Raw genomic sequence first — 14,331 nt, 5'->3', positions numbered from 1 at the left:
TTTCACATAAGAACATACACTTTGTGTGAAAAAGTGCTTCCTGGTTTCCTTCTTAAATGGCCTGGCTCTAATTTTAAGATCATGTTCCCTTGTTCTTGATTCCCCACCAGAGGAAATACTTTCTCCGTATCTACCCTATCCAATCCATTTAACATTTTGGATGTAATTGCAGGGTAACCAGTAAAGGGGAACCAGTGGATGTAGTATATTTGGATTTCCAAACGGCATTTGATAAGTTGCCACATAAAAGGTTATTACACAAGATAAGAGATCATGGGATTGGAGGTGATGTATTAGCATGGATAGAGGATTGGTTAATGGATAGAAAACAGAGAGTAGAGATAAATGAGTCTTTTTCAGGTTGGCAGGCTGTAACTAGTGGGGTGCCGCAAGGTTCGGTGCTGGGGCCTCAGCTATTTACAATTTATATTAATGACTTGGATGAAGGGAATGAGTGTAATGTATCCCGGTTTGCTGATGATACAAAGCTAGGTGGGATAGTAAGCTGTGAGGAGAACAAAGGAGTCTGCAAAGGGTTATAGATAGACTAAGGGAGTGGACAGTAAGGTGGCAGATGGAGTATAATGTAAGCAAATTATTCACTTTGGTAGGAAGATTAGAAAAACTGAATATTTTTTAAATGGTGAAAATTTTAAATGTTGGTGCTCAGAGAGATTTGGGTGTCCTTGTGCAATACACACAGAAAGCTAGCATAGAAACATAGAAAATAGGTGTAGGAGTAGGCCATTCAGCCCTTCGAGCCTGCACCACCATTCAATGAGTTCATGGCTGAACATGCAACTTCAGTACCCCATTCCTGCTCTCTCGCCATACCCCTTGATCCCCCTAGTAGTAATGAATACATCTAACTCCTTTTTGAATATATTTAGTGAATTAGCCTCAACAACTTCCTGTGGTAGAGAATTCCACAGGTTCACCACTCTCTGGGTGAAGAAGTTTCTCCTCATCTCGGTCCTAAATGGCTTACCCCTTATCCTTAGACTGTGAACCCTGGTTCAGGGCTTCCCCAACATTGGGAACATTCTTCCTGCATCTAACCTGTCTATACCCGTCAGAATTTTAAACATTTCTATGAGATCCCCTCTCATTCATCTGAACTCTAGTGAATACAAGCCCAGTTGATCCAGTCTTTCTTGATATGTCAGTCCCGCCATCCCGGGAATCAGTCTGGTGAACCTTCGCTGCACTCCCTCAATAGCAAGAATGTCCTTCCTCAAGTTAGGAGACCAAAACTGTACACAAGACTCCAGGTGTGGCCTCACCAAGGCCCTGTCCAACTGTAGTAACACCTCCCCGCCCCTGTACTCAAATCACCTCGCTATGAAGGCCAACATGCCATTTGCTTTCTTAACCGCCTGCTGTACCTGCATGCCAATCTTCAATGACTGATGTACCATGACACCCAGGTCTCGTTGCACCTCCCCTTTTCCTAATCTGTCACCATTCAGATAATAGTCTGTCTCTCTGTTTTTACCACCAAAGTGGATAACCTCACATTTATCCACATTATACTTCATCTGCCACGCATTTGCCCACTCATCTAACCTATCCAAGTCACTCTGCAGCCTCATAGCATCCTCCTCGCAGCTCACATTGCCACCCAACTTAGTGTCATCTGCAAATTTGGAGATACTACATTTAATCCCCTCGTCTAAATCATTAATGTACAATGTAAACAGCTGGGGCCCCAGCACAAAACCTTGCGGTACCCCACTAGTCACTGCCTGCCATTCTGAAAAGTACCCATTTACTCCTATTCTTTGCTTCCTGTCTGCCAACTAGTTCTCAACCCATAACAGCATAAATTGTGATTGAATCTCAGTTTAATAAAGTAATCAAGATGCTCACGTTTTTTTTGACATATGAACATATGAACAATGATGGACAGGAATGAACCAACTGGTCCATCCAGCTTGACCCATGCAGTTGTGATGCCCCACCCCGCCATGTAATCTCTTGGGAAAGGTGAAAAATCTGACAAAAACTCAGCTCAATTGGGGAAAAGATTTGGAAAATTCCTCTGCACCTCCCACTTAGCTGATCAAAACTAATCCAGAACACCACCCTGCCCGATTAAGCTTATAAGCTACCAACCTTTTGTAAGAGGTGATCTCCGCCCCAGCCAGAAACAGGTCCAGCTCTCGCTTGAAGGAATTCAACAAATCAGCAACCAATGCACGAGCTGGCAGCCTGTTCCAGTGGTCCACTATTCTCCGGGAAAAGAGAACTCTCCTCCTGACATCTAATCTTGTCCTGCCCTTGCATAACTTGTAAGAGTGAAATTGGTCCTTCCTAACCTATTCAGTTGTCTACACAAACACAATTTAGTCACTTCATCATCTTATAAACCTTGATCAAATCACTCCATGTCTGTGTTTCTCTAGAGATCCAGCTCTTTGAGCCTATCTGGATAACTAAAATGCTTTAAACTGGGAATTAAACTAGTGGCCCTCCTCTGCACCCTTTCCGAAGCCTCAATATTACCCACCATGTGAGGACTCCAAAAGTGAACACAGTATTCTAACTGAAGCCTGACCAAGGTCTAGCACAGAGACAAAATTTGTGCTTTGTGTAATAGTCAATATACCTTAGCATGTGATTTGCTGTAGCTATAACTTCAAGGCATTGGTCATTAATCTTTAGAAATTGATGCACTATTAATGTCCAGATTTCTCTCTTTCTCCACCAGCTTTAGTTCTTTTCCCTAAAGGGTGTACGTATGTTCAGCATTCACCCTGCCCACATGCATAACATTGCACTTTTCTAAGTTAAATATTATTTGCCAATCACAAATCCAGTGCCCCAGCGCATCTCGAGCTGTACGTAGTAGTGGAGCATTGTCTAAAGTCCTGGCTCTCACCCATATCTTGATATCTTCTGGAAACATGCAGATCATTCCTCTCGACACCTACACTTAAATCATGAATGTAAATAGCAAAGGTCCTAACGCTGAGTGAAACACGACTGGTGACCAGTCCTCGAGCAGATCTTTAAACAAAGTGAGAGCAAGGGTGGGGGCTGGAGTGGAGAATGTTGCTGATCAGAGATAATTGGAGGTTTGGGGCTGAAAATGAAAGCATAGTGGTGGGGGAGGAGGGCGGCGGGAGTGAAGGTGGGCTATATAGGGAGGGAGAATGACAAATGTGCAAGGGCTTGACACTTGCAATGACGTCTGGGTGTTGTAGTCTGGTTGCTTGGTTGTCTCATCAATCTCATTGTACAGTTATAGTGATGGAGGTTAAAGGGAGCTTTGGTGCCATTGTTTTTCCTCAGTTGAGCTGTGATGTACTGGGGTAAGGATGTGCTTAAAATTCAGGATGTTCACAGGGCCCGGTGGAGTGTGATTGAGGTATTAGTTAAAATATGTGGGTGGAATGTGATTGGGGAGAAAATTGAAGAGGTTTTGTACGAGACGAGGGTTTGCATGAATTGCAAGCTTCCCCATGGTGCACGGTGCCATTGACTGCACACACATTGCCTTGCATGGGGCTCATGTGAACTCGGTCATTTTCATCAATTGAAAGAGATTTCACTCCCTCAGTGTGCAGCGGATGTGTGACTACAAGCACTGCATCATGTGGGTGAATGCCCGTTATCCTGGCAATCACGATTCCTTCATTCTGCGGCAGTCCTCAGTGCTACCTCCTATTTGACCTACCCTGGCAAGTCAAAAAGTGCCTACTGAGTGGCAATGGTTATTTATTCATGACATTCATGAATTGATTTTTGAATAACATTTCCATCACTTCTTGCAGCCTCAATGCACCTCCCCTTTAAGAGGTGCAGACTGCCTTTAAGTAGCGCCAGCTGCTCGTGGTATCAGGCCCCCTGCTGACACGTGCAATCAATGACCAGTGTGGGGAGCGCCGGCTGCACATAGCAATCATTGAAAACAGCAGGCAGCACGAATTTAAATTGCTGCCTGCAACGCAATGAACGGGCGCAGGTTATCATGTACAGCAAATCCCCATGCCAGTTTTCGGGGGGTTATCCAATTTAAACCCCATTATCTTTCACCAATCAATGTAATTTTTGAGTGTAAAAATATTTCTTCAGAGCTTGGATTAATAAATATTAAATACTACAGCCAAGGATCTGCTGTTCTGATACTGCTGCATAAATACTTAACCTGTTGAATGACACTGCTCTGTATGCTAATTAATTGGGACATTTAAGAAAGAAATACTTCTATTTATGTAGTGTCTTTCACAACCTCAGGATGTCCCAAAGCTCTGTACAAAAAATGAAGTACTTTTTAAGTAGCCGTTGTTGTAATATAGGAAACGTGGCAGCCAATTTGTGCACAGCAAGGTCACACAAACAGCAAAGTGATAACGAACAGATAATCTGTCTTATTGATGTATGTTGAGGGATAAATATTGGCAAGGTCACTATTCTTCAAAATAGTGCCATGGCCTCTTTTACATCCACTTGAGAGGCCAGACTTGGTTTAATGTCTTATCCAAAAGACGGCCCCTCCGACAGTGTGGCACTCCCTCAGTACTGCACTGGAATATCAGCATAGATTTTTGTGCTCAAGTCTCTGGAGTGGGGCTTGATACCCTCAACCTTGTGACACAGGCGAGAGTGCTACCCACTGAGCCACGGCTAACAGTTTGCCCACTTCAAATAAACAGGTTAATTCTGACAAAACAGCAGAGGAATATCAAATGAACACATTAAATATTCATTCGCAGGTATCACTAGTTATTTCTGGGTTTAATTTTGAACTGATCTATTTGAAACAAAAGCTTTGTTTTAATCATTTCAGACTATTGAAATTGTTCAAAGGAAGAGTCTAGCACAGAGACCGCTCGACCTGCTGTTGGCCATCTCTCTCATCTTTGCCATTGCATTCAGCCTCTTCAGAGGATTGGTAAGAAAAGCACAAATGGTACTTTGTTTCCGAATCGCCGTGGCATTGCAATGTAATGGCGAGTTAAAGGTTAACGGGCTAGAAATCCGTCACGGGTATTAGATCGGGTGCCCCATTATACACAGCGCCTGAACTGAATATTTCTAGCCCAAGCAGTTTTCAATTTTGTGATCCCTGAATCAACTCCTTTTTTAAAAGTCTGTCTTTACTCTTTTTTTCTTTAATACACTGCCCTAAAACCTGTTTCAGTAATGCACTAAGTTAATTACTCTTGCTGCATTGAAACTGGCCCAGCAGCAAACGCAAGTAATGGCTTTATAGTCAAATGTACAGTAAAGGAGTGTCTGTTCCTCGAAGTTTCTAGAATTTAGGGCTAGAAATTGGCCAGCCTTGCGCCCATATTTTCGGCGATATTTCGCCTTTTTTGATGGAAAAAGGTGCTCACCTAAATTGGCCAAAGTTATGTGCTGGTGGTTTTGAAATATCGCTGAAAAGCAGACCGCCGTCGTGCAAGACAAAAAAAAACCATATTGCTTTAAATTGGCCTTTCAGTGCACCTGTATTCTGGGCGGAAAAACACACCTGAGAGAAGCCTGCTTTGCAGCCCCAGAAACAGCAGTAGGTATGAAGACCTGCAAAAAAGGTAAGTTAAAGTTTTCATTTAAAATTTTTTTTTGCAGCGATTACTGAGTTAAGGGTCTTGTAAATGTTTTGTGCTTTTTTTGTTTATTGCAATTTTTTTCCCTCTCCCAGGGCCTGTCTTGTTAGTGGTAATCGGCCTTGGACTAAAGTTGGTGACGATCGCGGCTTCCACCGTGAATCCTTGTGCAATGCCAATTTTTACTGTCAGGTGCATTTTTTTGCAAATTTTATACCTTTAAAAAATAGCGGTATTTTTAATGGTATTTTTGCCGAAAAAATACTGCTATCAGCAAAAGACCAATTTCTAGCCCTATCTAGTGTGCAGAACATAGAGGTCACCTCAGAAATGCCATGCAGTGTTTCTCGGTTATCGCAGCATACTGTACTGATTACTTACTGTTGGCCATAGGTGGCTTTGGATTGTCCTGCCAAGCTGTGCCGACAATACCTGCAGCTACAAGAGCCATACCTGAGAGATCCTGCAGCCTATCCAAAGATACAGGTAAGAGTAGCCTCAGACTTTGGTTGGCCAGTCGCTTTTATTTTCTTATTCAGAAAAGGGCCGAAATTGCCCCTTTTTTAATGAGCCGTTACCGCCTCAAAGAGGCCGAGATGGTGCGGAAAGCACTCACCGCTCGTCGGTGCGAAGTCGCCAACAATCGCGACATTGCCCTCATTTCTTGGGGGGGGACGGGACGGTGGGACGGTAGATGTTCGACGTTCTGCCCTGCCGATGTTCCCACCCCACTGATCCCTTCCCGACCAGCGGCCCCTTTCTACCCCACGTGGGAAATTGCCCTGTGGGAGCGGATCGACCATCGCTCGGTGCCCCCGACAGTTTTCCCCGGCGGGAAGCTGCCTGTGGCTGGGCGGTGTGTCCTTAAAGGGGAGGGCGCACTGCCGCATCCGCCATTTTATTTTAATTTTCGTCCGACTCCGAGTTTGGCCCGACAATGGCGACCACGGGTTCGGCCAGGCCGCTAGCAGGCAGCCCGGCACCCCCTCTTGGGTACCGGGCCACTGGCCCAGCCAAACCCCTCCCTGGTGGCCCAGTGGGTGCCACTAATGAATGTGGCTGCAGAGTTTGCAGCGGCCCGCCCCTTTAACTGAAGGGGAGGGACGTTGCTACGTGTCAGCGCAGCGCTGATGACACATACCAACGTCTGCTCTGCTCCCCATGCCTTGCCGCAACCTGACTTCACCACCCAGAACAAAAAAAGTGCAAAGAGCCGAATTTTGCTCCACTCTTCGCCCCATGGATTGAGGCAGAGAAAAATCTTCAAGATCGGTGAGTGCGCTCCCTTGCGGTCAGAAGGCAATTTCGGCCCCATAATGTCTAACAAATGACATGGGCAATTTTTCCTTAATGCTGTTTAATTACGAGTCTAGGTTATACGCACTGGTTATACATATTCACTGATGATGCTAAATAGGGGTTGGAGGGAGAGGCGCTATTAGTGCCATGGAGCAAGATCACCTTTACTCACTGGGGGAGAAATTGAACATCATTGTACCCATTTTTAGGAGTGTTGGGGCGGGGGGGGGGGGTTGACTAATTTTGGGTGGCGATTGCCTGCGAACCCATCTCCTTCAGAAGAACGGCAGTTGCTAAATTGGAAGCTTGCTACTTGTGTAGGGCACCCACCCAAAACAGGTGTTGGGTGCTTTGTATATGCAAATCAAGGTTTCACCGCTGGTTGTAGGACCCCAATGCAAAATGAGTCATGTAATGGACGGAGCTTGTGCTGCGTGTGCTCTGCCCAGTTGTTCCAGGTCTTCAGTAGCCTAACAAGTGGTCCTTTAAAGGAACGACTGGAGTCCACCCACAGAAAGGTAAGGAAACATTTCATAGTTTCATTTCTTTGGAGCCAGGAGGAGCAGGAGTGATTCTTTTGGCTCCACAAATATACTGTAGGATGCTGTCAGCCCAGGCTTGCCTGCCCTCTGCTTCCCCCACCCCCCCTCGACCCTCCCTCCCAGCTTTACCGGTTTAATTCAGATGATGATAGATTTGTCTTGGGTCTCTTACCGAGGCCTTCTGGCGCGTACTCGAATCACCGAATTGTTGGAAACCGGCATGAGTTGAATTTGTCTCCCACTCGCTCTACTCACTTTCCAATCTGAACTACATCAGCCAGGAGGCACTGACCTCTCCCAGCAATGGCAAGTGAAGATTCAGAGGTACGGACATGCTTGTGTTTCCTACATTACAACAGTGATTACATTTCAAATGTACTTGATTGCCTGTAAAGCAGTTTGGGACGTCCTGAGGTCGTGAAAGGCGCTATGTCAATGCAAGTCGTTCTTTCCTGGTCTGCTGCACCTCCTACTGGCTGACGGCAGGAGGTATTGGTGGCAGATTGGGAAAGATCATACTAAAAACATAAGAAATAGGAACAGGAGTAAGTCCTATGGCCCCTCCAGCCTGCTCCGCCATTCAATAAGATCATGGCTGATCATCGACCTCAACTCCACTTTCCCGCCCGATCTCCATATCCCTTGATTTCCCCTAGACTCCAAAAATCTATCGATCTTAGCCTTGAATATACTCAGAGACTCAGCATCCACAGTCCTCTGGGGCAGAGAATTCCAAAGATTCACAACCATCTGAGTGAAGAAATTCCTCCTCATCACAGTCTTAAATACTCTTCGGGTGACGGAGCAGGTGAACAACGAAAATGGAATAAAAAGAGAAAAGGGAACTTGCCCAAAATACATCCCCAAATTTAGATTCATCAGAATGATATCAGAGCTTAAAGAGTTAAATTATGAAGCCATGTTGCATAAACTTGGCTTGTATTGCCTTGAGTTTAGAAGGTTGAGGGGTGATCAGATCGGGGTGTTAAAATAAGAAAGGGATTCGATTGAGTAAATACAGAGAAACTATTTCCTCTGGTGGGGGAATACAGAACAAGAGGGCTCAATCTTAAAATGTAGAGCTAGGCCTTTCAGGAGGGAAAGCAGGAAGCATTTTCCATACAATGGGGTCAAGTTTCGGCCTGAGTTACTCCTATTTTTTTGGAGCAACTAGTTTAGAATGGAGTATCTTAGAAATTGCAATTTTCGGCCTTTAGTTTGCTTCATTTCTAGTCAGTTAGAACAGTTTCATTTTAGAACAGATTTCTTTTTCAAAAGGGGCAGTGTCCGGCCACTTACGCCTGTTTTGCAAGTTTAGGCAGTAAAAACTTACTCCAAACTAACTTAGAATGGAGTAAGTGTAGATTTTTGCACGCTCAGAAAAACCTTGCCTACACTTAGAAATCAGGCGTAGGGATAGAAAGATGGAGGGGGTTTTACAAACAATAAACACTTCACTTTTACAAATAAAGAGCCATCATCAATAATAAATGCTAAATCAATAAGTAAACCAATAAATCAATGCAAAAAAATTAAAAATCAATCAATAAATAAAAAATTATTTCTACTCGCCTACTGCAGCACCGGGGAGAAGAGCAGGGGGGGCGGAGGTGAAGAAGATGGGGGATTTGAGGGGGGGGGAAGAGAGAAGATGGGGGATTGGTGGGGGGGGGGGGGAGAGAGAAGATGGGGAATTGGGGGGGGGGAGAGAGAAGATGGGGGATTGGGGGGAGGAGAGCGAGAAGATGGGGGATTGGGGGGGGGGGAAGAGAGAAGATGGGGGATTGGGGGGGGGGAAGAGAGAAGATGGGGGATTGGGGGGGGAAGAGAGAAGATGGGGGATTGGGGGGGGGGGAAAGAGAGAAGATGGGGGATTGGGGGAGGAGAGCGAGAAGATGGGGGATTGGGGGGGGGAAAAGAGAAGATGGGGGATTGGGGAGGGGGGAAGAGAGAAGATGGGGGATTGGGGGGGGGAAAGAGAGAAGATAGGGGATTGGGGGGGGGAAAGAGAGAAGATAGGGGATTGGGGGGGGAAGAGAGAAGATGGGGGATTGGGGGGAAAGAGAGAAGATGGGGGATTGGGGGGGAAAGAGAGAAGATGGGGGATTGGGGGGGGAGAGAGAGAAGATGGGGGATTGGGTGGGGGGGAAGAGAGAAGATGGGGGATTGGGGGGGGGGGAGGAGAGAAGATGACGACAATGCCAGGCCACCGCCGACTCTTCGGGCGGGGCCCGCCCCCAGCGAGAGACCGCGGGCCCTGCCGAAACCGACGGCGGCTCCAACGAGGACTTCGGGCAGGGCCCGCCTATGCTGGGCTCCCAGGAGGACTTCGGGCGGGGCTGTCCCCAGCAAGAGGCCGGGTGGGCGGGCCCCGCCGCCGAGGTAAGACGCGTCAGGCTACTCGGCCCGGGATAGGGGCGACATCCCTTTGGCCTGGGATAGGGTCGTCGCCCCGGAGACAGGACGCGCTGGGAGGGCCGGGAGCTACTACGCACGCGCACAGCCTCCACTGTGCATGCACGCAGCTGCCGACACTGTTTTTGGCGCAGGGCTGTAGGTCCGCCCCCAGCAGCTCCTGCTGCGCCGTGCCCAGGTGGAAATGGGACTACAGCTATCGGAGAATTGCGAGGTAAGTATTCGGCGCCATTTTTGTTCTATAAATTAGGCGGGCCTCACCAATGTGCGCCATTCTAGCGGGCGTCCGAAACTTGAGCCCAAAGGGTGGTGGAAATCTTGAACTCTGTCCCCCCACCTTCTCCAAAAGGCTTTGAATGTTAGGACAATTGGAGCTTTTGAAAACTGAAATCCTCTGTAATGGACAGAGGGATCCAGAGTGCTGACAGTCTGTCGCTCCAAACTGACACTGGCTTGGTATCTGCTGGAACAGAATTGAGAAGTTTAAGGACAAGGTAGTGTGTTGCTCCAAACTGTGACATCGTGAGTTAGAGTTTTCAAAATTGCCAATGTTTTAATCCCACAGATATTTGCATTGTCACACAAACATTCAATGCCTTTGATTCAATGTGACAACTTTCTGGTGGTGCAGACTTGGACAGTGCTGATGTATTATTTTAATGGACCAGTTAATGAATGAGTCTGCACCCATTTCTGCCAGTGATCTATTGGTGGATGTAACGCACACAGTGACCGTGCCCGACACTCTGAGCACTGGTTTGTAATCTTCTGCAGGCGAGATTTGGAAATCAAACACCCTTGTGACTGAAATACTTCAAAGTGTTTTTGGCATGGGATTTGAACTCGCGATCTTCTGACTCAGAGTGTTACCACTGAGCCACAGCTGATACTTTCATCCAAACCATGTTCCTTTATGATCAGGGATCACATCTGAACTGTGCTGGAATACATGTGTGGGGAAGATGCTGAGGGTGAGACTGCCAAGAGCTGAGTCAGACTTGTCACATCAGCAACAGGAAGCTGATCTGTGCCTAGATTAGTGGCAGAAATGGATACAGACTCCTTAGTTATCTGGCCAATTTAGAATAGTACATCTGTTCCTCTTTGGCAAGCTGTGGGAGAAGTGTGTCTGTGTCTTGCTCCTAAACACAGTGCATAGCAGAGCCGGTTTGGCCAGTTAACTGGAAGATGATAACCTCTATCCATGGAGACCATTGTTCGTAAAGGATCGTGAGTGACTGGAGCATCGCTGCAAGGCTTGCTGGTGCTGCACCTCAGATTGATCCAAAATATGAATGAAGTTTGATACACACTTCCTGTTTGTGGATCCTACTCACAGACATTCTTGGAACTGGCCTGTGTGCTCAAAAGCAGAGTTAACAATAACCTGGTAAACTAGGCTTGTCGGAGCAAGCATTACAATGTGGGAAAGCACTGGAGATGCACATTGGGGAATGAGAAAGCGCTGGATTTACACGTTGGAGCCAAGCGCCGATTCTCCTGGCCTCCTCACTATTTTCCGATCTGTGTACGTTAGTCTGGGTTACATTTAATGTAAAATTAATTCCTGAGACGATGAAAATAATGCTGCTTTTCACTGAGGCCTGTCCATTTCAAACATGCTGAGATTGTTGGTGAGTTTTTCTCTTCACACATTTTGTCTTTCTGTTAGATGCTGGTGTACATGTTTTACTCTGTCCCGTTCTGCATCGTAACCCTGTACGGCCTCTCGGTTCCCGGATGTTCCTGGCTTCCAGACTTGGCGCTACTTCATGCAGGAGGTCTTGCACAGGTAAACAACCGAGATGGATTATGCCTAGACCTATTGATAGGAACTTTGCTTGATGTTGTCTAGCTTACACATTTTAAAGCACCCCCTGCAAATTTTTCCCTTAAGGCAGAAATTCATGAAGGGGCCTAGTTGTGCAGTGGCCAGCCATTGAAATGATCAATCTTCATGTGTGAGCCTGGACAGTGAGTGCTGGTAGGCTACCTAACCACTCACAATCACTAAGATCAGAAGTGAGAGCCTGGGGTGGGGTTACGTGCTTCTCCCTGGAGTGGTACGCTGCCACGCTGCTCCTTCCGCTCCCCGGCCTGCTCCGATGGTGCAGGAGAACAACGGCAGAGAAGAGGGCGACTGGATTGGACATCACCAAGATCCAGGTCGCTGATTGGAGCATGGGCAGGTATTGCAGGAATGGCGAGGTCGGGGCGAAGGAGCGGTGAGAGATTGTAGAGGGACGTGATCGGGGCCCAGGAGAGTGAGAGTTCAAGGCCCAGAAGAGGCACGGGCCAGCCCACACTGCAATATGTGCGCGCATTAGGTCCGTGCAGCAGAGCAGGTCTCCAGTCATCTTGGATAACTCTGGCCACTGGACCAAGACCTAGCTCTGTCAAGCTCGGTGTGCAACGGCCACCACACGTTTAAAAAAAAATCCACGCACAAGCATTTTCCAGATTTAGTTCGGGTTCTGAAATATTCGGTCCTTCATTGAAACACCTGTGAACTTTTCGGCGTGGAAGCAAATCACCCTCGGTTCGAGGGACTGCCTATGATGGGGTGGGGGCAATCTTTTGTAAGGACCTCCAGCCTCATGCGGGGATTCTGTGGCTAACCATTACATAGGATTTACAGCACAGAAAAAGGCAGAGGCTACCAACCTCCTGTGGCAAAGACTTGGAGCTGAACTGCCTTTCAAAGCCCTTTTCATCGGAACAGTTTGAAGGAAAAGTGACTTGACAGTTGTTTAAGGGGCACGCTAAGGGATTTGTGAAGTCAGTTGCAACGTCATTTTCTGAAGGCGTGTGTGATGACTTGTGCTTTATACATTTGCTAATGTCAAAGTAAAGTATAATTACTGACAAAATAGTTTTCCACTTTGCTTATAAGCACAATTTTCCTTTCAATTCTAATACTTTACAAAATTTCGATCCTAAAACTTATATAAGTTATAATTCAGCTTCATTCGCGATACTGCGTAGTTTTATTTAAGACGATACTTCTGATAACACCGAAGATAAATCAGTGGAGCTGGGACGGCATGCTTCCGTCTGGCTAGCTTGCCAAATTTGAGTGGAGTATATTTGAAAGTTTAAAAAAATATAATCCAGGCAGTTTGTCACACTTGTCCCATAGTCCTGTCTGCCGTAATTCAATCTTTTGTAAAGTTGTATTTGCTCCTGTTACTATGACTATAATTACTAATTGCTAATCGTTTTTGCTGAATCATTTAGTCATGGGTCCAAACCAGCACGGATTTAAGGGAGCCCCTTTCTTATTGGTTTACACTAACACATGCTGTGCAAATAAACTTAATCCGAACATATAGGGGCAATTGCCTCCGACCTGAAACATTTGAATGAATTTACCTGGTGGTCGGAGGAGCGTGGGATTCCGGTGGGGAGGCCTTCTCTTCCCGCGCTGCGAAGCATGCTCCCGTCTTCGAGGTTCCCACACAGAAGGTGCAGTCACGTGTGACTGCTCAGCCAATCAGGTACAGTATTCTCAATTAATAGCAATGGGAACTCCATATCTACGAGGTCCTATTGCTTTTAATTGAGAAAAAAAACAAACACAATAACACCAAATAAATAATAAAAAACACACCTCACGTAATTAAAATTAATTGAAATTAAAGTTAATAAATATCTTAGAGAACATTTTCTTCCAAGTTAAAATTTAAAAAAAAATTATGATTTAAAATAAATATAACGTAGTGGGCAGGGTTTTTAAAAATAAAATGTGTATTAATTTTATTTTTTATGTTTTAGGTGTGTTTTAAGACTTATGCCTGTAAAAGTAGGCTATGCGCCTGCTTCTTTCAAGTGCAAGAGTTTTGAGGACATTTGCTGGGAAAGATGTGGGTAAATCCCGCAATCTTGCCCTTGCAAATGTCCTCGCGTCTGACATGCGGAGGATCCGTCAAGCTGGAGCTTGACAGATCGGAAAAGCCGGTTTTCAGCATATACGCATTGTGCACTGAAAACCGGCTTTTGCAATGTCTCCCCGGGTCCGTACACACTCCGTACAGGCCCGGGGAGGCCGGGATTTCTGGGCCAATTAAATTGACGGGCAGGAAAAGACCAGCTGGTCCATCAAGCCTGTCCCACATGATGGGCAGATCAGCATGACTAAATACTTCCTTCATCCATCCTCTTCCTTCTGTAATGGTCAATTAAACTTTGGTGTGAAGCTGCTGTCTGGTGTAATTTTATGTTGTATCCAACCTCATAGGCTGCAAATGGGTGGAAATTTAGTGCCATTTGTGCTATGTGGATGGGTAGGCTTCTGACCCTGAGATTTGGTCCAAAATTTGGTTTGATGTCAATTTGTCCTTTTTTTTAAAGCATCTATTATTTGATGCATACCATGGTCATCCAATCTTGCAGAAACCTTTGAATGCTCCTTGACTTAATTATGGACAATCTACCCTACTTTTGAGAAGCTTTCCTCACAATTGGCACTTGGTCTACCGTGGCCAAATCTGGAGAATGGATGTGCTTCTGGTCGATTCTTT

At 46.0% G+C, this 14,331-nt stretch overlaps 1 protein-coding gene across 11 annotated transcripts in view; it reads left to right on the top strand.

Annotated features, from left to right (window-relative positions):
• Positions 1-14,331, top strand: part of LOC139227503 (transmembrane 6 superfamily member 1-like) — a 100,412-nt gene that overhangs the window by 59,095 nt on the left and 26,986 nt on the right. For 10 of the 11 annotated variants that reach the window (XM_070858273.1, XM_070858270.1, XM_070858272.1 and 7 more), the window contains 3 exons: positions 4,793-4,897; positions 5,949-6,041; positions 11,484-11,603. In XM_070858273.1, coding sequence (XP_070714374.1) covers positions 4,793-4,897; positions 5,949-6,041; positions 11,484-11,603 — 318 coding nt within the window. The remainder of the gene's footprint in view (positions 1-4,792; positions 4,898-5,948; positions 6,042-11,483; positions 11,604-14,331) is intronic. The other variant, XM_070858268.1, reaches the window with a different exon arrangement.

This window comes from Pristiophorus japonicus, chromosome 17, assembly GCF_044704955.1.
Source record: "Pristiophorus japonicus isolate sPriJap1 chromosome 17, sPriJap1.hap1, whole genome shotgun sequence".
Classification (NCBI taxonomy): Eukaryota; Metazoa; Chordata; class Chondrichthyes; family Pristiophoridae; genus Pristiophorus; species Pristiophorus japonicus.
The sequence above is the reverse complement of the archived record's forward strand: the minus strand, read 5'-3'. Positions and strand labels throughout refer to the sequence as shown.